At 40.6% G+C, this 26,745-nt stretch overlaps 1 protein-coding gene across 3 annotated transcripts in view; it reads right to left on the bottom strand.

Annotated features, from left to right (window-relative positions):
• Nucleotides 1-993: 993 nt before the first annotated feature.
• The window catches only part of cops3 (COP9 signalosome subunit 3), a 39,464-nt gene continuing 13,712 nt past the window's right edge, over nucleotides 994-26,745 (bottom strand). For 2 of the 3 annotated variants that reach the window (XM_078240729.1, XM_078240728.1), the window contains 8 exons: nucleotides 25,636-25,728; nucleotides 23,808-23,987; nucleotides 21,125-21,265; nucleotides 11,384-11,557; nucleotides 8,707-8,793; nucleotides 5,563-5,676; nucleotides 2,474-2,554; nucleotides 994-1,346 (listed from right to left, as the gene is read on the bottom strand). In XM_078240729.1, coding sequence (XP_078096855.1) covers nucleotides 1,293-1,346; nucleotides 2,474-2,554; nucleotides 5,563-5,676; nucleotides 8,707-8,793; nucleotides 11,384-11,557; nucleotides 21,125-21,265; nucleotides 23,808-23,987; nucleotides 25,636-25,728 — 924 coding nt within the window. In that variant the 3' untranslated portion in view covers nucleotides 994-1,292. The remainder of the gene's footprint in view (nucleotides 1,347-2,473; nucleotides 2,555-5,562; nucleotides 5,677-8,706; nucleotides 8,794-11,383; nucleotides 11,558-21,124; nucleotides 21,266-23,807; nucleotides 23,988-25,635; nucleotides 25,729-26,745) is intronic. The other variant, XM_078240730.1, reaches the window with a different exon arrangement.

Genomic DNA, 26,745 nt, shown 5'->3' on the forward strand with positions numbered 1-26,745 from the left:
ATTCCCTTTTTTTGTTCACTTTGCAGAGACATACAGTTCCTCTCATCACAGCATCTAACTGCCTCCTAAATAATTTCAGACATTATTGGCAACCAGGCAAATAGGTGGTAGAAATCTTAACTGGCCACCATTTGCTTTTAATTTTAATATCAAATTACTTAAACAGTAATTTGAAAAATAATTACTTGTTAGTTTTTCAGGACTTTGACACAATATGATTTACTCATGAAAAATATTAAACTTATCATATGAAAAATACCTATCACATGACACACAATCAAATTGGTATCCGTCCTAACAACATACAGTCTTATAATTTCGATAACTTCTTGCAAAAAGGCTGTAAATGAATAAAGATGCAGAATGCAGCACATCTCAAATATTTGGACAGTTCTTTACATCCAAGATATACAGTACAATACCGCTAAGGAGTCGACATTCTTTGTGGCTTCTTGCAATGTGCCCTTAGCAAACAAAACATAAGAGGATGCACTTTACATGGGTGTCGGTTACTGCTGGAACTTTAATTTAGTACAGAATTATAGTTAAGCATTTCAAGGTGCTGGGAGCATTTAACTGAACAATGCCAATAATCAAAAATGCAAGTGAATTATAGCAACCCCATAACACATCAGTATGTGGGAAATCTGTAACCAAGTAACACACAAATGCAAAAATATATTCAGAACTGACCAATTCTTGAGTCATGTGGTGCGCTTACACGAAAAGGTACATTTTTGTAAATTGTTTATGTCCATTTGAGCATTCCTCAAAGTTCACGCTGGAATGAGCAACTGCATCTCAACAGAAAACGAGAAAGTTGAAAGATACCCCATTTGTATTTCTACATTTTCATTTAACCCCGATTAAATCAACCAATGTATAGTAATATTTGAAACACACAATCCCAGTCTATGCCTGGAGTTAACCTTCCAAAATAGTTCTCCAGAACATTCCACTGGGACTCAGAAAAGAAAAAACAAAGAAACAAAATGGAGAAACAAAGTTCAGTTTTATTTAACACAGCTATAGTGTTAACCGTGAAACAATGATATATAAAACAGTGATAGATTTATTCCTACCCAGAGATTCTTTTGCCAAGAAAACAGTTCTGAAAGCATTAACAGAGGGAGTCGCTCATAAAAACCAACTGATTTTCTCTCCTGACGCTCACGTGACTAAATCCATTCCCTCAGTTTCCTCTTTTTTATCCTGCTGATGAACCAAATGCACCTTTTTAATTTGTATCTTTTTGTTGTTGAAGCTCTCACACACTGTGTTTAAAGTTTTCTTTATGAATAACTTGATGCCTTGCTTCCTACGTCATCTTCCTGGGTGCCCATGCTCTTTAAAAACAAGAAGTCACAAAAACGATACAGCATTAGGTTTTCCGCACCTTCTGTTCATAGTGCTACGGAAGCGTGGCTCATAATTTCATGCTACGTTGTGACATCAATTAACTTATTAGGGCACTACAAATAAAAGTTTTGCAAATTACATGTTATGATGAGTGGAGAGTGTTAAATGCAGTAATTTAACATTTCCTTTCATTTATTGAATTAATAGCCTATCGAGACCACCACTTTTTTAGACATTTCTGGAGCACTTTGAACCAGTCTCACTCAGATAGGCAATCACCCATCCTTCAATGGGTTGCTGGGTCAAAATTCTGCAATTCTCCACCTGACATCCTTGTAGCAGCACCATCAAGTTATTCTGGCACAGAAGGAGTTCACTCCACCCACTGATTCCATGCGGATGCTCTGTAGAGCAATCCATTCGTTCCCACTCCTCTGTTCTATCCCTGTAGTCTTGCAAGTTTATTTTCTTCAAGCACCAATTCAATTCCCTTTTGAAATCATTGATCATAATAGAATCCCTGCAGTGCAGCAGGAGGCCATTCAGCCCATCAAGCCCGCACCGACAAGGTCTTATCCCCACTTACTTACCCCTCTAATTCCCCCTGACACTAAGGGGCAATTAAGCATGGCCTATCATCTCCGCTTCCACTACCCTTGCAGACAGCAAGTTCCAGGTCATTACCATTCGCTGCATAAAATCACACTTCCCCCTGTATCTCTTGCCCAAAGCCTAAAATCTGTGTCCCCTAACTCTTGGACCATAAACTAATGCGAACAGCTACTCTTTGGCTACCTTATCAAAACCTGCCATGATTTTGTACACCTCTAGTAAGTCCCCTACAACCTCCTTTGCTCCTGCAGAACAACCCAGCTTCTCCAATCTAACCTTGTAGCTAAATTTCCTCAAGCTTGGAACTATTGTGGTAAATCTCCTTTGCATCTTCTCAAGGGCTTCCACATCCTTCCTAAAGTATGATGACCATGGACATGGTTGCAGTGATCAAGAAGGCAGCCACACTTTCCAAGGGTAACCAGGGTTAGGCAATAAATGCCAGTGTTGCCCATATCTGAGAACAAATGGGAATAAAGCAATCCTACCATCAATTTCTTACCTTCTGTACAAACTGTGGATTAACGGTAATTTCCTGATCCATTGTTTTCAGCTTCTCATCTAATTCTATACATTTCTGCATCTAAAGATTAAATTAAAAACAAACATGGTGGGTAAGTGCATTGACATGGTTAATTAGATATTGTTTGCTTTCTGAAGATTCTGTTTTCTGATGAACTAACCTATCCTGAAGATACTAAACATAATGGGCGGAATTTTCCCGTGCCGCCCGTCACGGGAATCATAGTGGGCGGGACACAGACCATGCAACGGTCTGTTGACCTCAGGCAGGAATTTCCAGCCTTGGGGTGAGCGCGGCAGAAAGTCCGTCTTATGTGTCGGCACATGCTGCTGCTTCACAGTGCCAGGGACCCGTGTTCGATTCCCGGCTTGGGTCACTGTGCAGAGTCTGCACATTCTCCCTGTGCCTGCGTGAGTTTCTTCTGGGTACTCCAGTTTCCTCCCACAGTCCGAAAGACGTGCTGGTTAGGTGCATTGGCCATGCTAAATTCTCCCTGAGTGTACCCGAACAGGCGCCGGAGAGTGGCAACTCAGGGATTTTCACAGTAACTTCATTGCAGTGTTAACGTGAGCCTACGTGTGACAATAATAAATAAACTTAAACATTTGTGCTTTGTAAGTTCCCAGGCAGGCTGTAGATTTCATGACAGCTTTCATTGGTTTGTGTCTAGACCACCAGGTGGAGTGTTCTCCGAAAGTGCCTTCTTTCCGGTTTCCTCCCACAGTCTGAAAGACGTGCTGGTTAGGTACATTGGCCATGCTAAAATTCTCCCTCAGTTGCCCAAACAGGCGCCAGAGTGTGGCAACTAGGGAATTTTCACACTAACTTCATTGCAGTGTTAAGTTAAGCCTAAATGTGACACTAATAAACATAACATAATAATAATATTTGACTTCCTGGTGCCTAAGGCGACACTTTTGAGTGTCAGCTTTTTCCATTCTCACATTTCTAATGAAACTCTCAAAGAAAACTAATCACAGTAACCTAGCCACCAGATTCTTGTGATTTTTAAAATTATTCTGAAAACTTTTGATCAGTCACGCTTAATAACCGAAACACCACAATGTTCAATATAAAGGTATAACCAAAATTTAGAAACTAACTCCAAAAATTACATACTTCCCAGTGAGATCATTAGAAGTATACATTGATTTGTCTTTAATGTATTTTAAAGCCTTTATTGATGTTTTTACTTGAAGGTCTCAGCCTCTCCTAAAAACCTAGTCTTGGAGTTGATATTTTTTGCCCAGAAGACTTGTATTTGGATTGATGCATCAATACTAGTCAGCTATGCCTCGGGAATTTTTTGTTTTAATTCATTCATGGGACATGGGTGCCACTGGCTGGCCAGCATTTATTGCCCATCCCTAGGGCAGTTTAGGGTCAACCACATTGCTGTGGCTCTGGAGTCACATGTAGGCCAGACCAGGTAAGGATGGCAGATTTCCTTCCTTAAAGGACATTAACCAGCTGGGTTTTTCCAATAATTGACAATGGTTTCATGGCCATCTGTAATTCTTAAGTCCAGATACATTTTTATTGAATTCAAACTCCACCATCTGCCGTGGTGGGATTCGAACCCAGGTCCCCAGAACATCAGCTGAGTTTCTGGTTTAATCGTCTAGCAATAATCCCACTAGGCCATCATCTTCCCATAACCTTTCTTTTCTGCTTTTAGCTGTTTTTACTCAAAAGTTTTTCAAAATTACCTGAAGAAAGGATAGGGTACAAAACTTCAAAAGCTCTCTGGGTAAAATTCATGCGATGTAATTTGTAGGGGAGTCCAGAAGGAGTGCTAAGTACAAGATAGTCACCAATAAAGAATTCAAAACAAACTTCTTTACTCAGAGGGTGGTTAGAATGTGTAAACAGCTGCCATGTGGAATGGTTGAGGTGAACAATAAAGATGCATTTAAGGAGGTTAGATAACTGCGAGGGAGAAAGGAAGAGAAGGTTATGCAGATAGGGTTAGGTGAAGTATAGGGTGGGAGGATAGTCATTTTGAGCACAAACGCCAGCACAGATGTTGGGCGGAATGGTCTTCTTCTGTGTTGTACTTCCTACTTAAAGAGTGGTTGTTTATCTGAGATAAGAAAATTATGGTGGTTTAAATCTTTGCTTTGTACACAATGAGAGAGCGAGACAACTAAAAAGTGAGATTCACATGGATCAAAGGAAGAGGGTAAATGCAGGAGGGCGAGGGGGAAAAGGGGGAGAGGTAGTATTTTTCCTCATTTCATATCACTTAAATTTTCAAAGAAAAGTTAAATTTTGAAGCCAATTTATTATCTCACCTGTGTTTTGCTCAGTTAGAAATAGTCAATGCTAATGGCTTATACCTGTAAAACAGAGAATCTAATTTCTAACAGAATGGAGGGAGAGATAGCGATACAAAGAAATATACAAATAGGAAGGCAAACTAGTAGCTTTGTTCATTTTAATCATTTTTTTTAGAAATAAAAACAAGTTGAATCTTGAAAGGAAGCAAAGCCTCTGAAGGAAATGGGCAAGTAGGTTGGATGGGACAGAATAAAGGAGTTGAGCAAGTAGCTCAAAAGGGAAAAAAATGAGGAATAATGATGGGATTGTGTGTGTTAGAAAAGGAAATAAGACAGTGGAAAGGTAAAAAAGGTAGAGAGCATGATAGGACCAAGGAGGCAGACAGAAAGGAGATGTTGAAGGCTATATTTCCCCATGATCCCTAACTCTGTAACTGTTTGGGGCCACACCACCCATCTTTCACCCAAAAGGAAATAAAAGTATTGAGTGAGAAGTTGAAGAGGATAGACAGAAAGTCAACAGAACACAACAAGAACTGTTAGGGGATACAATCTCTCTCACACTACACTACTAAATAGAACACAAGAACAATGGATTGCAATAAGTGTCAGCAGATTCATGAGATATATCAATCAGATCCCACAAATCCTTGTACTTTCAGAAAGTTGAAGCATTGGTACTAAGCAGTTGTGACGAGGCAGAGTGACATATTAAATTGTAAAATTCAAACTTGCTTCCATTGTAGAAGTCAGCATTCAGTCGATTAGCTTTGATAAATTATTTGTTACCTCATGGTCAATGTTGAGTAGCATGGCTGGGTTATTATATTTCTCTGGGTTGTCATGAAAACTGACCATTCCATCCTTCTGGTTAATACTAGCATATATTTCCCCATCATCTATCTGAAAGAAAGTTAATTTCATGAAATCAAAGACCAATTATTCTCATCAGTAAATGCAATGACAGAATGTCAGCTTAAATCTGAAGGATAAAAATACAACAATTATTTCCTCCTGAGCGAATATAATTACAGGATATAATTGGCAGCTTCTACCATGATTTTGGTAAATATGTGAACACAGAGCAGGGTATAACAAAGTAATCATGCCTGTCCAATGCGTGTAACACTAAGTGGAACAGACCAGGTTTAAATCAATTCAGCCAGTCTCGTCTGCATTGGGTGATCCCAGGCACAGTAGTTAGGTGCTGCAAATGGCTGTTGGGTTAGAGAATGGAACAAAAAGGTCAGTGAGAATTCCCTCCTGATTGCTAGCCATTGATCTCAACTGCAGAGAATAGATTTGTAAATCGTTACAATGGCCTATTGGGTGAAACAGCCTGCAGGGCATTCACCATCTCAACAGTGGGGAAAATATTTAAACACGGGTCCATTCAATCCCAAAAAAACACCGTCTCAATAAAAAGGGCAGAATCAGAGTGGTGATTTAATTGCAAGATGTTCCACAGAGCAGCAAAGGAACAGGGAACAGGCCATTCAGCCCCTTAAAACTGGTTTCTCCATTCAATTAAATCATGTTGTGTGTGCTTCAGTTTAATTTACCCATGATTGCTCCATATCCTTTGATAACCATTAACAAAAAAACCCCCCCCAGTCTCGAAAATTTCAACTGACCTCGGACTCGCACCATTCTGGAGGACAGAATTCCAGATTTCCACTATACTTTGTGTGAAAAGTGCTTCGTTCCGAAAGAACCGAGCACTAATTTTAGGATTGTAACCATTTAGTCTGGACTCTCCCTCTAGAGGGCGTAGGTTTTCTATCCTATCCCTTTACCAGGCTAAACACTTTGATTGGATCACCCTGGAACCTATTGCACTCAAAGAAACAGAAATTTTCTGGCCGTGCTCGGCCCAAAACCGGAAAATTCCGCCACGATTCCCGTGGCGGGCGGGACGGAAAAATTCCGCTCGCAGAATCCACGTTTAGGCAACCCTCCTTCAAAATTTAACTGTTCAAGCCCTGGTATCATTCTGGTGAATCTGCACTGTGTGCCCTGCAAGGTCGATATAGCTTTTCTGTGGCTCTGTGCCCAAAACTGAATACAGTATTCAAGACCATGGCTGTGTACACCATTCCTCAGTTTTGAATTTCACATTTCTTGAAAAAGGCAACATACCATTAGTCCTTTTTATTAGTTTCCCACCTGCACATGAGCTTTTCATGATCTGTGTACATAGACATCTAAATCTCTTGGTATCTTTACAACTCCTAGTCAATTGAGAAAATATTCTGATTTAATCTTTCTCGGATCCAAGTGGATGACCTCACACTTTCCCACATTGAACACCATCTGCCAAAGTTTTTTCCACTCACTTAGTGTTTGAATGTCCGTTTGAAACGTCCTCCTCCCATCTACACAACTTACTGTGCCTCCAATCTTAGTGTCATCTTCAAACGTGGATGTGAAACTTTCTATTCCTTCATTCAAATGGTGAAAAGCTAATACATGACTTAATATGATGGGTCGTATGACACCCCCCCCCGCCTCCCCCCCCCCCCTCCAGTGCTGTCACGCTTAATGGTCCTTTGTAGCTTATATCAATATTCTACAAAAACCGGGAGGTTATATTGCAGCTGTATAAGGTGCTGGTGAGGCCACACCTGGAGTACTGTGTACAGTTTTGGTCTCCTTACTTGAGAAAGGATATGCTGGCACTGGAGGGGGTGCAGAGGAGATTCACTAGTTTGATTCCGGAGTTGAGAAGGTTGGCTTATGAGGAGAGACTGAGTAGACTGGGGCTATACTCATTGGAATTCAGAAGAATGAAGGGAAATCGTATAGAAACATATAAGATTATGAAGGGAATAGGTAAGATAAAAGCAGGGAGGTTGTTTCCAACGGTGGGTGAAACTAGAACCAGGAGGCATGGCCTCAAAATAAGAGGGAGCAGATTTAGGACGGAGTTGAGGAGGAACTTCTTCACCCAAAGGGTTGTGAATCTGTGGAATTCCCTGCTCAGTGAAACAGTTAAGGCTACCTCATTGAATATTTTTAAGGCAAGGATCGATAAATTTTTGAACAGTAAAGGAATTAAGGGTTATGGTGAGTGGGCGGGTAAGTGGAGTTGAGTCCACGAAAAGATCAGCCATGACCTTACTGAATGGCGGAGCAGGCTTGAGCGGCCAGATGGCCTACTCCAGCTCCTAGTTCTTATGTGCATGAGTTCCTTTACTACAAAGCTTTGTATTGCATTTTGTCAAATGGTAAAGCTGACTTTGTGCTTCTGTTCTGTCCGATCGGAGTGCATTTGGGAGGACTTGGGCAGAAAATCGACCTAAAGCTGTACCAGCTTGTGGCTGGTCTCAGATTTTCCAGGAATTTCCTGCTAAAAATGATGACAAATGTTAAACACATCTGCAAAATATGGGCAGATATATTCAAAGTGCAGATCCCGTGCTAACACCAGTTGCCACTTCCCTGCCAATTTTAGTTGGTCTGTCTCCTCACCCCTAGTAATCATGTTAAATTGATGGCCCTTTGTTCCTGACTCCCCCCCCACCAGATGAAATTGCCTTTCGCCATTAGAACATTTCACGATTCTAAAAATCCTCTATTAGATCTTTCTGGTTCAATACTCTGCTCCAATGAAAACAGTTTCAATATTTCAAGCTTCATAATCATAGTTTCCCATCTGCAACAGAACTTTGGTGAAGTTAGGCTGCACATTCTCCATGGTTTTAATGTCTTTCCTAGAATGAAACACTCAAAAGTGCAAACAGTACTCTAAACTGTGCCCTAACCTGTATTTTCTGCTCTAGCTTACAAAATCCAAAATGTTGTTGGTCTTTATCTACCCATCCTTTCACTTTCAGGGAATGATGCATTTGATCTTTCGTTAACCTACACCCTTCTGTGACTGTTCATTGACCGTATGCTCCCTTTGCCCATTTAGCAGACAAAAAGCCTTACCATGTGAAGCACATACTTCTCCGCTTCTTGAGCGCCTGATAATTGTACCCTACTAGCCATGTCTTGTAAGGACAACGTCAAAAATGTCTGCAATGAAAAATGAGATACATCGTAACAGAAGAAGAAAGAAGATTGGAAATACTACAGACTGCCACTTATGTGCATTCAAAGAGAAAGGAACAAGTTAAAGTTCCAGGTATACACCCTTCATTAAAGACTTCATAGTGGATACTGGCAAACTGTTTGACGGTAAGGGCACGAAAACACCACAACACAACCCAGACGTCCTCGGCTAGCATCTACACACACAAGTTTCTAATAGGGGTCTCCGGATAATGATCAGGAGTGATAACACTGGCCAATGTTGCTCACCACATCCTTCATTAAAACTCTAAATAATTTACAAAAAGAACATTCTTTTTGTAGAAATTTTAAAAAAGGAGCATCAGTGATTAGATTTATTTTAAAATATCCCATGTTGTAAAATCACAACCTCTGTTTTAGACATTAAACGATATTTTCTGGGAAGTTTTCAAAAACTAGAAGTTTGACTAAATTTCCATGAATTTTAAATACCTTTATGGACCTCCCTGAACACTATTCATGAATGCGCGTGTGATTTTGTCAGTCAGAGATACCGATTAGAAAGGTCTCTGCTTCGGGTAAAGTGCCTGCGTTGAGTTAGATAATGGGTGTTAAAATCGGCCTCAACATCATTGGGCTTTGAAGGCCAGACAGAAGAGAGAGAAATCATTGTTCAATGGCCACTGCTGGAATGTGCATTAGTACGGAAATTTGTTTCAAAAGATCCTTAGGTGAGATATTCATCTACACATGGATTGGATTTTCATATGTATGCATTATGGTAACTTGGTATCATTCAAACTGAACAATACAATGGTTCTATTTTTTTGTAGAGTGAGTTGATATCAGCGTGGAAATCCACAACTGAATTTTCAGTATATATTTTACGTCTTACTCTCTTGCCAATTTTCTCCTCTTCTAAAACAATTTTGATCTTTTAATTGGACTTAATGTTCCCAGAAGTCAAAGACTCACCGGCACCTCAAGAAATCAATCAAGCGCAAGTCTTCATAATGGATACTGGCAAGCTGCTTGACGGTAAGGGCACGAAAACACCACAACACAACCCAGACGTCCTCATCTGACATCCACACACACAAGTTTCTAATAGGGGTCTCCAGATAATGATCAGGAGTGATAACACTGGCCAATTTTCCTCATCACACACTAAAAGCACCAAAGTCGATCGTAGCAGCCCTGCGACAGCCTCTACCGAGATCAGTTAATCCAGAAACATAGCAATGACACAACACCATTCAGTCCCCAGCGCCTGTTCAGCCATTCAGTTAAATCGTGGATGATCTGTACCTGAACACCACTTATCTTCCTTCATTTTCATATTCATTGATGCCCTTAACCTAACAAACATTAATGATGGAACTTTCCCATTTGACTTGGCCAGTCGTTCATTGCATAATTATTCAAGTAAGGAGACTACCACATACAATTTATGACAAAATTGCTGTTCAGAGATAAATTGTACACTAGATGAAATGGGCAAGAGGTTACGTGACACTGACAGGAGGCGAAACTAACAATTAGGACCCAAGTGTGGGAGGGCAGCTGTTTTATTCAAAGTTATAACTCTTGCTTTATAAGGTTCAACAGTATTTATAAGTTAACAGAAAAGACCTTGGTATTACCACCCTTCTCTCTTCCCTGTTGGCAACGCAACACATTCTTGCTGTTTCTTTCTCACCCTTAAAGTTATTCCTCATTACAAGCATTCCCTTTCAGATAACAGACCAAGCAATGATGGTTAATGCCTGAATTCCAAAGCTAAATAACAGCCGCAGTAGTAATCCTGTCACAATCTACATACTAAGTTCTAAAGTCAGGAGAAAATATCCACCAATTTTGAAGACTGCTATTTTAGTCTTCAATGCAAAACGCAAGTCAAAGTTCCAGGATACCACCTTTATAAGTAGATACACTGCTATGGCACGGTGGCACAGTGGTTAGCACTGCTACCTCACAGCGCCAAGGACCAGGGTTCAATTCCAGCCTCAGGTCACTGTCTGCGTGGAGTTTGCACGTTCTCTCCGTGTCTGCGTGGGTTTCCTCCGGATGCTCCGGTTTCCTCCCACAGTCCAACGATGTGCGGGTTAAGTTGATTGGCCATGCTAAATTGACCCTAGGTGTCAGGGGATTAGCAGGGTAAAAATGTAGTGTTATGGGCATAGAGACTGGGTGAGATTTGGGTCGATGAAGACTCGATGGGCTGAATGGCCTCCTTCTGCACTGTAGGGATTCTATAATTCTATTTAAAAAGTGCTGTGACAGCTAAACCTATAACATTTCGAGACTATCCGCTGACCAATATTTTTTCAGTACTTTCCTCAGTCAGAGACATGAATTGGCGTGTATTATGTGCTTTAAAACAATTGCATTCCACATTCTGGTAGCGGAAATAACAGGAAACAAATTACAAAGCCAACCATCACCAAGTAAAAGATTTCAAGGACATTTTTCAGCAAAAAACACTGGAAAATAATGCCATTGTCAGGCCTGATAGTGAAGGAAGGCTATACTTATTCAGCGCCTGACTTTTTAATCTATGGATTGGTGTACATTTTGTGCAGGCATATCTTACCTTTGTTAGCCTCTGAATGTTCTTTTTATAAAGGGAGGACAAGCACTGTTTTACGAGTCCCATGTTGTTATCTCTTGTGAATGTTTCATTGTGTTTGTTCACCACATTTCGAAGCTCTGCTGGGTTATTTGTTGCATATACTTGTGCTAATTCATGGTAGGCGTTACTTAGGGGCTGTTGAAGGACAGACAAAATAAGACTTAGCTCACCTTGTTAATCCAAAAAATGCAGCTAATAAGTTTATTCAATTGGCAGAAAAGCTATTAGCTATACATTGTAAACATTGTTGGTAAATACTATAAAGTGTGACCATCATGCATTATACATTTCGATTGTTCACATTAAAAAGCCAAAAACCTCCAAGATGGGTTCCTTATTAGCCGTTCATATTTGCCATTTTATGCGGTTCCTCTGCCGTCATTTGAACTTCACCACTAAATTACAAGGGCTTCCGTTGAAGATGCTTTTGTGAGCAGCACAGCTAACAATAATTTCCCAACCCTGAAATCATAAAATCATCAATCACAATGCCTATGATTTAAATGCTGCTGAATTTCATGCACTTAGCATGGAACACTGATAGAGACAAGTTTCATTCCAGTTATCGCCAGTTCCTGTAATGCAGTGGTTTGTCATTATTGTCTCCAAATTCCTATCCCAACAGCCAATTTGATGAAATTCCATAACTTTGCCAATGTGGAGGAAAGGAAAAGAAACAGCTTTCCTCTAAACATGGATTTCAAAAACAGACTTCCATTTGTGCACACTTCCTAGCTCAGTTATTTTTTCCATTATAATTTCCCATGTCTACATTGAGAATGAAAGCATGCCTGTCACCTAGTCATGCTGTAATGACTCCCTCCTGCCAGTGACAATGTTATAGTGGCTCAGTTCTGCACCTTTCAGCTTTATATCCTGTGCTGCAAAGAAACTCTGCTCCCTGGCGTGCAAAATTGCGACTAACTTTGTCAACATAAGGACAGAGCATCTGTCTTTAAAATGGAGACTGAATTACTTTCACAAGTGCTGGTTCAATCGTTGAGTTCTCCACCTCCTGAAGAAACAACACAAAGAAGTGCAAAGAGCAGTGTATATCCAGGAGATTCGGAGATAAAGAACAGCAAAGAGAGAACAAAAAGATTGTGAGCACTGCAAAAAGGAATTCATAAAGAAATTTGAGGTCTTTCAAAATTTTATATTAACATTAAAATGGGCAGTCAAGGGTAATATGTGGCCATTTTAAAAATGTGGTTAATATTGTAAATGAAAATAAGGAAATGGCTGGCTTGTTTAATAATAACCTTTTGTCAGTCAACACTGCAGAGGAAGAGCATAATATTTCTAACATTCCAGGGAAATGTGCCAGGGTGGCACAGTGGTTAGCATTACTGCTATACAGCGCCAGCGACCCGGGTTCAATTCCAGCCTCAGGTGACTGACTGTGTGGACTTTGCACGTTCTCCCTGTGTCTGCGTGGGTTTCCTCCGGGTGCTCCGGTTTCCTCCCACAGTCCAAAGATGTGCAGGTTAGGTGGATGGAGCATGGTAATTTGCCCCTTAGACAGCCCCTGATGTGTAGGTTAGGGGGGGGATTAGCGGGGTAAATGCATGCGGCCACGGGAATGAGGTGGGGTGGGCCTAGGTGGGATGCTCGGTCAGAGAGTCGGTGCAGACTCAAATGGGCGAATGCCTCCTCCTGCACTGTAGGGATTCTATGAATCAAGGACTGAAACTCACTACACTTAGCACAACCAAGAAAACAGCATTAGAAAAAATAATGGCACTAAAGCTGTCAAATCCCTATGGTTTGGGATTGTAGGTGCTTTAGGCATAATCTTACACAGCTCCATTAATTGTCTCTTTAGATTGGAAAATTAAAATATTATCCATTATTTGAGAAAGGTGAGTGATACCTAGAAATTACAGATCTGTTTTTCTAATATTTGTTGTGAGCAAGTTATTGGAATCAATAATTAAGGACAAGGTGATAAGAAATTTGAGTTGATGAGACAGAGAACATGGAGTTGTAATGGATATGTTATATCTGACAAATCTAACTGAAATGTTTGAAGTAACTAAGGTAGAAGATGAGGGTGTGTCTGTGGATGTAGTTTATATGAACGCCTATCAATGTGTGCAATAGGCTCCACATAATAGGCCAAAATTAAAATCCATGGAATTAAAGGCAAATTATTGTCTTGGATTAGTTGGTTGAAAAGACTAGGATAATGGATACATACTCTAATCTAAAGAAAGTGACTTAGTGGTTTCCGACAATGAGGGCCTCAACTATTCACTACATTTATTAATGATAGATAACACAGGAGAGAGCCATATATCCAAGTTTGTCGACAACACAGAGATTGCCAGTTTAGCAAGTAGTGTAGATGGGAAAATAAAATTACCAAGAGACTTTGATATGTTAAGAGGGTAAAAATGTGACTGATGGATTGCAACATGAGTAAATGTGATGTCACCCATTCAGGACCAATAAAGGATAGATCCAAGTATTATTTACAATGGTTAAAAGCTAGAACAGTGGAGGTCCAATGATGCAATACTTATTTTGGAAGAGGTATAGCACAGATTGACCAGAATATTATCAAGGCTCAAAGTCTAGAGTACGAGAAGAGATTACGTAAACTAGGCCTTTAGCGTAGAAAGTTAAGGGGTGATTTGTTGAGGGTTTTGGGACTATGAAAGGATTCCACAGCTTAACAGAGAGCTTATTTCATTAGTTGGAGGCTTTTGCAAAGGGGGACATAACCTTAAAATCAGGGTCAGGCCATTCGGGAGAAACATAGGAAGTAGTTTTTCATGCAAAGGGTGGCCGAGATGTAGAATTCACTCCCATAAAAAAAAGTAGTCATTGCTAATCCAATTAATAATTACTTCCACCGCTCAAAGTGGGTGGGAGTAATGTTTTTGCCCCTGTTAGTCTCAAAGTATCTCAAAAAGTAATGGATGGGTTTCAGTGAAACTAGACACAAAGATAGGGTATGGCCCTAGGAAGAACTGATTTGGACAATTAGGGGTGGGCAATAAAAATCCTTGCCTAGCCAACAACATCCATAACCTGTGAAAGAATACACAAAGTGAAAATGCAGATCTGAATCCTGGAAATTTTTAAAAGATATATTAACTTTGAGAGAAACGGCAAATTTACTTATTTTTTTAAATGTTGCGAGTTGTTTTATTTGGAATATTGCTGATTGTTTTACAATATCGTTAATTAGCTCAGCTGCTGTGGTGACATTTGTCACAGCTGTCAAATAACATGAGCAGCGTTTTCAGAGCAGGTTGTTGGATGTGGATTGGCCTGAAACCTCCTCAATGAAATGGAAGATCTTAATAAAAATATTTACTTTTTTCAGCTTTCGAGTTACAGAGCATCAATGGGTCAGGGAAAAGCCTCAAGGAAGAGCTGTGTAATTGTAATATTGTTTAGTTAACACAGCATAGCAGAGGTATGCGCTCTACTGAGCATCCTCTTCACTAGTTTTAAATCAAAGATTGAAAGATATCTACTAAAAGGACATGAAGTCGGGGCTGGTGGATGGATTTAAGACCATGATCTCACCGTAAGACGTAACAAGCTTAAGGAGTTGAGTGGTCTATCCCTCTTCCTATGTCCCCTAACTTATGGTAATTATTTCCTCTCCATAAGCCTCATTTCCCATGTCAGCTTTGCCAAGTGCAAATTCCTATGTTAATATTTCCCATTCAATTTTATTACATCAACTGTCACCTGTGACAAACATTGTACATTTCTCAGGAAGCGACAGTCTAGACTACAGCATGTCAAATTTCCCAGTCTGCATCATATTCTTTCAAAACAAGTGGATCTATGCTTTCCTCATGCTATAGCAGAATTTCTGATTATTTTGATTTTACCCAAATTATTTGATAACAAGTGGAGAATAAATTTTATAAGTTTTTCAGGAAGTTTCAGATATGAATAATTAGTTTTAATTGCAGCGAAAGCCTCGCTGAGAGAAACATTAAACAAAGAGAATGAAAAATGATTTAAAACAAAGTCATTATACTAATTTATTTAATACTGAAAAAACAGTAAACAATTCTTCATACAGAAAATGTAAATTTTGCTCCGTACAAATAATTGGGTCTTTGCTCAATCATCATATTTGAGTTTGCTTTTCCAAATTATTTCCAACCTGTCTTTTAGAACAAAGAACAAAGAAATTTACAGCACAGGAACAGGTCCTTCAGCCCTCCAAGCCTGCGCCGACCATGCTGCCCGTCTGAACTAAAGCCCCCTAGGGACCATATCCCTCTATTCACATCCTATTCCTGTATTTGTCAAGACGCCCTTTAAAAGTCACTATCGTATCTGCTTCCACTACCTCCCCCGGGGGAGAGTTCCAGGCACCCACCACCCTCTGTGTACAAAACTTGCCTCATACAACTCCTTTAAACCTTGCCCCTCGCACTTTAACCCTGTGCCCCCTAATAATTGACTCTTCCACCCTGGGAAAAAGCTTTTGACTATTCATTCCGTCCATGTCCCTCATAATTTTGTAGGCTTCTATCAGGTGGCCCCTCAAACTCCATTGTCCCAGTGAGAACAAACCAAGTTTCTCCAACCTCTCTTCATAGCTAATGCCCTCCATACCAGGCAACATCCTGGTAAATCTTTTCTGTACCCTCTCCAAAGCCTCCACATCCTTCTGGTAGTGTGGCGGCCAGAATTGAACACTATATTCCAAGTGCGGCCTAACTGAGGTTCTATAAAGCTGCATATAAATCCTATTTAAATCCGAGGACTGAGACACTAAGACCATCTTCACAGCGGATATGCCCTTTTCATTTATATTTAGAACTCAAATATGATAATTTCTACAAAATGAGCACAGACAGATGGGCTAGCTATTTCACAAGCTCCAAGAACCTGACTTTCAATACAAATAGCTGCTTGGTAGTACAGAACTCGAGGCCTTCCACTGTCCACAATAGGCAAGGTGCTCAAAACTCACTGTCCAACATTAGATCTGATTCTGCGATTGGACACCATTTGCTAAATAATCTTGTGCGCTAAAAATTACGCTGATAGCCAACTTAAGATTGCCAATTGGGCTCATAGTGCGATGCATTTGTGTGGACTGGAAGCTACATATATTAATACACAGGTTCTTTTCAGACAGAACGAACATGTACACACATTGCACCTGTTTCAGCTAAACAAAATAAGTTATAGCCATTCGTTGGTTCCTTCCTCAGGGCAATGCCTTGATCAATCAGAGTCAAGCTGCCTGGTTTAAATTTTCAAATAATGCTTTTGGAACCTAGTAAGGCAGTTAACTGTCAGTCACCATTAAGTGGTGCATTCGCCATGGCAATGCCTCTACCAATCAGATTCTACTTGCCGACCAATCAGCACCCTCTTCACATTCAGTATATAATTATTGTTTCCCCGACTTTATATTCCTGCAATTGTCCTGATGAATGCAAGACAAAAAGCTCTGACTTTGTCTTTTTTCAGCAATATTTGATCTTCCCTTCATCAATGCTACCAAGATGGAACATTTCTCTTCCTTACTATTTCTAAATTCAAACCTCACCCCAGTGCCACCAAATTCCAGTATCTTCACCTCAAGGCTGTCAAACCCCATGATCCATCTCCACTGCTGCCAAGCCACAGGATCTTGACTCACCAAATCAAAATCTCAATGTCACCTTCCTCTCCAGTGCTAATATAAAATTGAGAAATGAATGAAAGAAACACTTGGAAGTTAAATGGGAGGACTACAAAGGTCAAAGCAATTTTCAAGCTGTAACAGATTTATAGATTTTTCAAATGGTAACTTTTGAACCTCACCATTATGGGTACTGTTCCCCAATAATATTTCCTCAACACTATCATAATTCCATTCCTCAGTGATACTGCTCAAGCATGGTGAACAATGCCATCAGAGAGCCTCTAGAGTATTCAAATTAGTTCTCAAGGCTTATGTTTTCAAGATCTCTCATTTAAAATGCATGGCATCCATTTTGAATCAAACCACATTTTAAGTATATGATCAATAGGGGTACAAATTGCCTCTTTATATAGAGGTTAGCCAAGATCCCTTGCCTGATTGCAATCCTCTGTCCGCACCCAGCAGCCGACCAACAAACATCACTCTCCATCCTCCCTGGATTGCACTCCTAGAGGAGTTAGCATCCTCGGGACAGGAGGGAAGAGAAAGGAACAAAATTGGCATGGAAGTTTCCACCGAGTTAATGAGCCAGATTGTTAGGTATATTCATTAATTTTTAATGCAAAACTAGGGAAAGTGGGACTGAAAACTGGGGTTCCAAAAAATAGTATCTTTCACCATTCATCAGTACAAAGTTTTTTTCATCATAATTGTAATGTCAGAAAAATTATGAAATATGATGACAAACATTTTCCTCTTGAGTCTGTGAAACTACATGCATTATCAAGTGCAATAACTTCCTATTCAGTGCCCTTCTGTGCTGTGTAATACAAGTAGAATAGGCCCATTTCATCTTGGTGCATAGAACAACAGTGGTGGTTTCATTCAGCTTATCAATGTAAACATGGGAAATTAATGGCGGGGGAGGCTAAGATGTTAAATAGGGCAACCAGAAAGGAAAGTAACCTTCAAGCTGCAACACATTTGTAGAATTTTGAAATGGTAACTTTTAGACTTTACCATTGTAGGCACCATCTCCCAGTCACTTTTTCCTCAGCACTACTATCATCATGTCAGCCGTGCTGCTCACAAGGTGTTCAACAGTTTACATCATATCCCAGTCCACATCTGAATTAAATCAAACCAAAGGACAGCAGGGGAAAGAGCACAAATATTAAAATAAATAGTCAAAATAGCCAGGTAATGGACACGCTTAGTCACTCCCACCCCAAATCTTCACTGGCATCAGGGCACACCCTCCCTTCCCATTCTCAATGTCCACACCCCCTTCCCCGCCCCCACAACATAATGGGAACCCCGTTTCCAATGGGGTCCCCTGGAGAAACAACCCATGGCAGTGCTTAGCCATCCTCACCACCCGGGGGCTACACTCACTTCCATGCCCCCCCCAGAGTAGTCATCACGACATCATCCGACGTTGCCCCAAGCAACAGCATAAAACTATCTAATGACATCAAAATTCATTCTAATTTATAAAAATCAAGTTCATGCTCTGACTGGACGTGAACCTGATGGCACCATCAGGGAGGGCCCAGGAATACTGCACTCAGAAATCTCGCCGGCACAAATCCTGTTATGACCCTCTCGCGCGATTTAGCTGCCATAATGGGATTTGCGTGCCTAGAGAATCGTGCGCAATGTCTTTAATTTAGAAAAATGTCCAAGGTATTTGACAGTGAGATAAGGAGCAAGCAGCTACTTTTCATGGGAGGGCTAAAAAAGGTGACCAAAAGATTGATGGAAAGGAGATGTCTTGATGAGGCTTTTTTAAAAATAGGAAAACACACAGGGAAAGACGAATTTGTTTTAATCCAGATAAGGGTGACGAGATGAGCCCCGGGCAGGCACTCGAGGTGGACAAAAAGAGAGGAGCATGGGTCAGTTGTGGTTAATGCTCATGGGGGGTGGGAATGAGTGCCGCAATGATCTCTTTGGAGAATGTCAATCAAGGCACAGGCTAATGATTGTGGGCTTATTCCAAAGGAAGCCAAGTCTGGGGCATCAGCAGGAGAGAATGAAGATACAGGAAAAGCAAAGACAATTTGGGCAGCACGGTGGCACAGTGGTTAGCACTGCTGCCTCACATCGCCAGAGACCTGGGTTCAATTCCAACCTCAAGTGACTGTGTGGAGTTTGCACGTTGCCCCGTGTCTGCTTGGGTTTCCTTCCACAGTCCAAAGATGTGCAAGTTAGGTGGGCTGGCCATTCTAAATTGCCCTTTAGTGTTAGGGGATTAGCAGGGTAAATACATGAGGTTAATGCAGGCTCGGTGAGCCAAATGGCCTCTTTCGGCAATGAAAGGATTCTGTGATTCTAATTGGCTGCAGGACAACCAGCTGAGAAATGCTGTGTGTAGATTAGCCTCAAAGCTTAATAGCGAAATCAACCATCTCTCAACCATTTCATTCTATGTTAATGATTTGGAAGAGGGAACGGAATGTATTGTCTCCAAATTTGCTGATGATACAAAGTTGGGTGGCAGGGAGGTGAGGAGGATGCGAAGATGCTTCAGTGTGATTTAGACAGCCTGAGCGTGTGGGTATGTGCATGGCAGATGCAGTATAATGTGCATAAATGTGAGGTTATCCACTTTGGTAGCAATAATAGGGAGACAGATCATTACTTAAATGGGTGTAAATTGAGAGAGGTCAATACTCAACGAGACCTTGGAATCCTCTTCGCTGAAAGTAAGCAAGCAGGTACAACAGGCAGTAAAGGCAGCAAATGGTATGTTGGCCTTCATAGCAAGAGGATTTAGGTATAGGGATGTTTTGTTGCAATTGTATAGGGCGTTGGTGAGGCCACACCTGGAGTATTGTGTGCAGTTTTAATGTCCTTATCTGAGGAAGGATGTCCTTGCCATAGAGGGAGTACAGCGAAGGTTTACCAGGCTGATTCCTGGGATGGCAGGTCTGTCATATGAGGAGGGACTAAGTCAGTTAGGATTATACTCACTAGAGTTTAGAAGAGTGGGACGGGATCTCATAGAAACTTTAAAAATTCAAACAAGGTTAGACAGGGTAGATTCAGAAAGAATGTTCCCAATGGTGGGGGAGTCCAGAACTAGGGGTCAGGTTGAGGATAAGGGTATACCTTTTAGAACAAAGGTGAGGAGAAATTTTCTTCAACAAATGTGTGGAATTCACTACCACAAAATGTCGTTGAGGCAAAAACTTTGTCTGATTGTGGGCAGGATGGTGGCACAGTATTTAGCACGGCTGCCTCATAGCGCCAGAGACCCAGGTTCAATTCCCCGCTTGGGTCACTGTCTGTGTGGAGTCTGCACATTCTCCCTATGTCAACGGGAGTTTCCTTTGGGTGCTCCAGTATCCTCCCACAGTCCAAAAGACATGCTGGTTAGGTGCATTGGCCATGCTAAATTCTCCCTCAGTGTACATGAACAGGTGCCAGAGTGAAGCAACAAGGGGATTTTCACAGTAACTCCATTGCAGTGTTAATGTAAGCCTACTTGTGACTAATAAATACTTTACTGATTTCAAGAAGAAATTAGATATTGCTCTTGGGGCTAAAGGGATCAAGGGGTATGGGAATGGGGGGGGGGGGGGGGGGGGGGATCAGGATATTGAATTTGATGATCAGCCATGATCAAAATGAATGGTAGAGCAGGCTCGAAGGGCTGAATAGCCTACTCCTGCTTCTAGTTTCTAAACATGCATTCTTTCAGCCACAGTCTCAAAGGTTTCACGGTGTAAGTGCTTAGATTATATTTAGATTAGATTTGGAGCATGAACTGGGCATTTTGTTGGACTGCAACACTAAATTAAAACTCGCAAAATATTACACAGTACACACCAAATTAAGTGAAATAAAATATTGGGGTTTTAATTGTTAAATAAGATAAGTTGAATGATTTTAACATATTTGCTATCTATAGAAAGTTATAAAACAAGCGTAAAGGGTGTGTGTAGTGTCACAGTACAGTTCAAGGGCAACGCTACACTAGATCCTTTTCAATTAATTACTGAAAAAGATTCTCACAGCAAGATTAGTCAAAGGTGAAGTGCTGAAAATTCTCACCTCTAAAATTAAATTTGCAATCTCACCTTAATGAATCTTCCCACTATCTGTGATGTGTACTTGGGTAGCTGCTGAACTTTCCCATGCAGAATCAAGGAGACAAGAATATACTTTTTATAAGACTCCAACATAATGTGACTGACTGCCATGGCTGGAGTTGTTATTGCCTGAGGGGAAAAAAATGATATTTCTAATTGTTAATGAGAATTTCACCGATCTGATTTTATCACCTACTTTGGGGCTAAAAGCCATTAATTGAGGTGGCAATTAGTCAAATTTAATAAAACTAAAGGCAGCTTTCCCCACTTCCAGGGACCGGGTTCGATTCCCAGCTTGGGTCACCGTCTGTGTGGAGTCTGCACCTTCTCCCCGTGAGTGCATGGGTTTCCTCCGGATGCTCCAGTTTCCTCCCACAATCCAAAAGACGTGCTGGTTATGTGCATTGGCCCTGCTAAATTCTCCCTCAGTGTACCCGAACATGCGCCGGAGTGTGGCAACTAGGGGATTTTCACAGTAACTTCACTGCAGTGTTAATGTAAGCCTACTTGTGACTAATAAATAAACTTTTTTTTATTGCATTAAAGCAATCTGATTCAGAAATTCTGTGCAATATTGATCTACTATTTAACATTTACCAATTGTCCTGTTTATGTACTTCCTTGTATGTTTTATATTCAAAAAAGTTATAAAATGTCTCCTTTCCTATCTGCTACGATTTAAAGTGGCCATTAACTTCTGAGAATAAAACTGGCATTATACCTGAAGAGTTACATCCTTGGTACAAAGTTTGTCTTTTGGTTAAATGGGCAATATTTATGCCAACCTCCAAAACAGAATCAGATATAGAGTCAGAGTTTTACAGCATGGAAACAGACCCTTTGGCCCAACTTGTCCATGCCGCCCTTTCTTTTTTAAAACCCCTAAGCTAATCTCAATTGCCCGCATTTGGCCCATATCCCTCTATACCCATCGTACCCATGTAACTATCTAAATGCTTTTTAAAAGATAAAATTGTACCCGCCTCTACTTCTACCTCTGGCAGCTTGTTCCAGACACTCACCACCCTCTGTCTGAAAAAATTGCCCCTCTGGACACTTTTGTATCTCTCCCCTCTCACCTTAAACCTATGCCCTCTAGTTTTAGACTCCCCTAGCTTTGGGAAAAGATATTGACTATCTACCTTGTCTATGCCCCTCATTATTTTACAGACCTCCATAAGATCACTCCTCAGCCTCCTACGCTCCAGAGAAAAATGTCCCAGTCTATCCAGCCTCTCCTTATAACTCAATCCATCAAGTCCCGGTAGCATCCTAGTAAATCTTTTCTGCACTCTTTCTAGTTTAATAATATCCTTTCTATAATAAGATGACCAGAATTGCACACAGTATTTCAAGTGTGGCCTTACCAATGTCTTGTACAACTTCAACAACACGTCCCAACTCCTGTGTTCAATGTTCTGACCGACGAAACCAAGCATGCTGAATGCCTTCTTCACCACTCTGTCCACCTGTGACTGCACTTTCAAGGAGCTATGAACATGTACCCCTGGATCTCTTTGTTCTGTAACTCTCCCCAATGCCCTACCATTAACTGAGTAAGTCCTGCCCAAAATGCATCACCTCACATTTGTCTAATTTAAACTCCATCTGCCATTCGTCAGCCCACTGGCCCAATTGATCAAGATCCCTTTGCAATTGGTGATAACTTTCTTCACTGTCCACTATGCCACCAATCTTAGTGTTATCTGCAAACTTACTAACCATGCCTCCTATATTCTCATCCAAATCATTAATATAAATGACAAATAACAGTGGACCCAGCACTGATCCCTGAGGAACACCGCTGGTCACAGGCCTCCAGTTTGAAAAACAACCCTCTACGACCACCCTCTGGCTTCTGTCAAGAAGCCAATTTTGTATCCATTTAGATACCACACCTGTATCCCGTGAGATTTAACCTTATGCAACAACCTACCATGCGATACCTTGTCAAAGGCCTTGCTAAAGTCCATGTAGACAACATCAACTGCACTGCCCTCATCTGCCTTCTTAGTTACTCCTTCAAAAAACTCAATCAAATTTGTGAGACATGATTTTCCACTCACAAAGCCATGCTGACTGTCCTTAATCAGTCCTTGCCTCTCTAAATGCCTGTAGATCCGGTCTCTCAAAATACTTTCCAACAATTTACCCACTACAGATGTGAGGCTCACTGGCCTGTAGTTCCCAGGCTTTTCCCTGCAGCCCTTTTTAAACAAAGGCACAACATTTGCCAATCTCCGATCTTCAGGCACCTCACCCATGACTATCGATGATTCAAATATCTCGGCTAGGGGACCCGCAATTTCCTCCCTAGCCTCCTACAATGTCCTGGGATATACCTCATCAGGTCCCAGGGATTTATCTACCTTGATGCGCTTTAAGACTTCCAGCATCTCCTTCTCTGTAATATGTACACTCCTCAAGACATCACTATTTATTTCCCCAAGTTCCCTAATATCTGTCAGTCTCCTACAAGTGTCAGGAAGTTGGAGGAAGAAACTTGTAGTAATCACAAATATTTGAATGCAATTTACAGTAGTTTTAATATATCAATATAGGGTATTCACTAAACAAATACTCAAGCTTCAGCTTTGCACTTATTTAGTTTAACTTCTCTGGAGCAATCCGGCAAGTTTAAAGATACCAAATCCAAATATGGTCATTGTACCTGTTCATAGAAATACAGTGCCCGCTCAAAATTCTTGAGTCCTGTGTAGATCATGCCACCATAATAGTAATAACATAGAAAGTGCTTGGCGTCGTAGGCTCCATTCTCTTTACAAATATCTGTCATGTCCACTTCCAGGTAGGCAATTGCAGGATTGAAGCATTTTGCGAGCAGACAAAGCTATAAAATGAAAAAAAATGTTGTTGAACATTTAAAGGGCTTCGATATTGTGCTTTTGAAAACAAATAGTAAAAGTCACTCTCCACTTTTTAGTTGAAAATCTGTAGAATTACAAGCTACACAAATGGAAAAATCAAGTTTCAAAGTTTAAAGAATCAGGGACAATTTGAACACCAGATTGTATATAAAACTAAATGGGAGGCATTAAGAAATGTAGGCAGCATGCAAAAAGGAAATCTGAAATGTAGATGTAACTCGTTTTTTTTTAATTTACGGGATGTGGGAATCGCTGGCTAAGCCAGTATCCATTGTCCACCTCCAGTTGCCCTTGGGAAGGTGGTGGTGAGCTGCCTTCTTGAGCTGCTGCAGTCCCGAAGGTGTAGGTATACCACATTGGTGTTCAGGAGGGATTCCCAGGATTTTCACCCAGCGACAGTGAAGGAACAGCAATATATTTCCAAGTCAGGATGATGAGTGACTTGGGGGAGGAACCTCCAGGCGGCGGTGTTTCCAGGAATCTGTTGCCCTTGACCTTCTAGATTGTAGTGGTCATTGGTTTGGAAGATTCTGACTAAGGAGGCTTGGGGAGTTCCTGCAGCACATCTTGTAGGTGCTGTACGTCAGTGGTGGAGGGATTGAACGTTTGTGGAGTAGCAATCAAGTGGGCTGCTTTGTCCTGGATGTTGTCAAGCTGCTTGAGTGTTGTTGGAGCGGCACTTATCCAGGCAAGTGGAGAGTTTCCATCACACTCCTGACTTATGCTTTGTAAACAGTGGAAAGGCTTTGGGGATTCAGGAGGTGAGTTACTCGCCAAAGGGCCATTCATAGATCCTCTCTAATTGGAGATGGTCATTGCCTAATGATGGTGAATAAACACACTGTAAAAAGCAATACGAGTCTCTTAGTGTAAGAACTAATGAAACTTCCATTGATAAAATATTCTGTGCATATACAACATAGCTCTTATTCGTGAAGATTCTACCACGTGAAATACGAATCTTCAGTGACACTGGCAGTTCTACTCAAAATAAATGTATGACAAGTTGGAGGAGTTGGTGTTATTAAGGTACACGTTTCAGAGTCAAGTCAGACCCAAGTGCGTCGAAGACTCAAAGGACAGTGGGTCCTAATAAACCATGGTACTCTGCTCAGTGATATCAGCTGCAACATTTACACTGCTTGTATATATATATATATATATATATATATATATATATTTGTAAAAATAAAAGTGGGCTAACTTTCAGTTATTTAAGAAAATGAATGCTGACAATAATATCAAACATAAACAGCGGCTGGGAAAGATGACAGTTTGTTCAAATCGAATATCAATAAGTGAAAGGCTAACCCATTAAGTATCTCAGGTCAACCAAACACCTACTGATGTCTATTTGGTTCCCTTCCACAGTTGGACTAGATTCTCCTAGGTCATCACTTATTAGAGCTCGGACCAAAACTTAAAAGAACAATAAATTTGTAGAAATGTTGGGCTTGCCACCACATTTCTCATTTCCAAAACAAGAGAAAGGGATCACCCAAATTGTAGAATATCAAAATCCTCAAAAATGCCATAATTGTGGTGGAAAGCACCATCATTCTTTCTATACAAAGTTAAGGCCATTTGTACGTACAAATAAAGTCATCTTACCTGGCAGAGGTCAGCGTGAACTGAGGTAAGTTGGTTTGTATTCATCTGCATCTTGTCTATGGCCTGTTTTAGAATGCTAATGCCTCTCAGGGGCTTCAAAGAAAAAAATTAAACTCAATATTATTCTCTTCCTCGATACATTAAACACACAGACACAAATTCCACCATCCCCCGCTCCCAACTAACGACACTGTCATCAGTATTCTAGGCCAAGCAATATAATCTTCACATTTCTCAATCCTGATCTCTGCCCAGCAACCCCAGGTGGAAGATTATGGACATTAAAGATGTAACTGAGGTGAGCTATATAATCCCCACGGTCCAATAGACCACTGGCATTATTAAGAACTAAACATGAGTAATGATCACAAGTAAAATACTTGAGAACAATTAAGGACTATACCCAACTAAGATTCAATGCCTTCAGGAGGGCAGGGAAATAAAAATAGGGGAGAAAAATGTTAAGAAAAAAAACACCCAAAAATATTTTAAGCTTAAAAAATTGATTGGAACCTATATGCACTGTATACTGAAAACTGTAACTTCATACAGAACTGCTAAATTAGTTTAATATTAACTTCCCATGAAAAGTTGTCTATAAGTCAATGTTATGAGCACAAACAGGCATTTGTTGATTATCTAATTTACAATATAAAACATAAGTATTTTGGACCACACTTGATTTTCCCCAATTAAATCGGTATTTCAATGTCAAACAAGCCATCTTTAATCGTGTTGTATTTCAAAATGATGTGATGAGATTTTTCAAATTGTACAATGTATGTCACTACGTCATCCGTAATCGTATATTTTATTACTATGCATCCAATCCTAAAAGTTAATTGATTTTATTGAGTTTCTGTACATTACATTTCTTCAGAAGATCATATGACTAGATTTAAGCTTATTTATTCATGTCACAAGTAGGCTTACATCAACACTGCAATTAAGTTAATGTGAAAATCCTCTAGTCGCCACACTCCAGCGCCCGCTCGGGTACAATGAGGGAGAATTTAACATGGCCAATCCACCTAACCACGTCTTTCGGACTGTGGGAGGAAACCAGAGCACCTGGAGGAAACCCACGCAGACATGGAGAGAACGTGCAAA

The sequence above is a fragment of the Mustelus asterias genome, chromosome 23, assembly GCF_964213995.1.
Source record: "Mustelus asterias chromosome 23, sMusAst1.hap1.1, whole genome shotgun sequence".
NCBI classification, from domain to species: domain Eukaryota; kingdom Metazoa; phylum Chordata; class Chondrichthyes; order Carcharhiniformes; family Triakidae; genus Mustelus; species Mustelus asterias.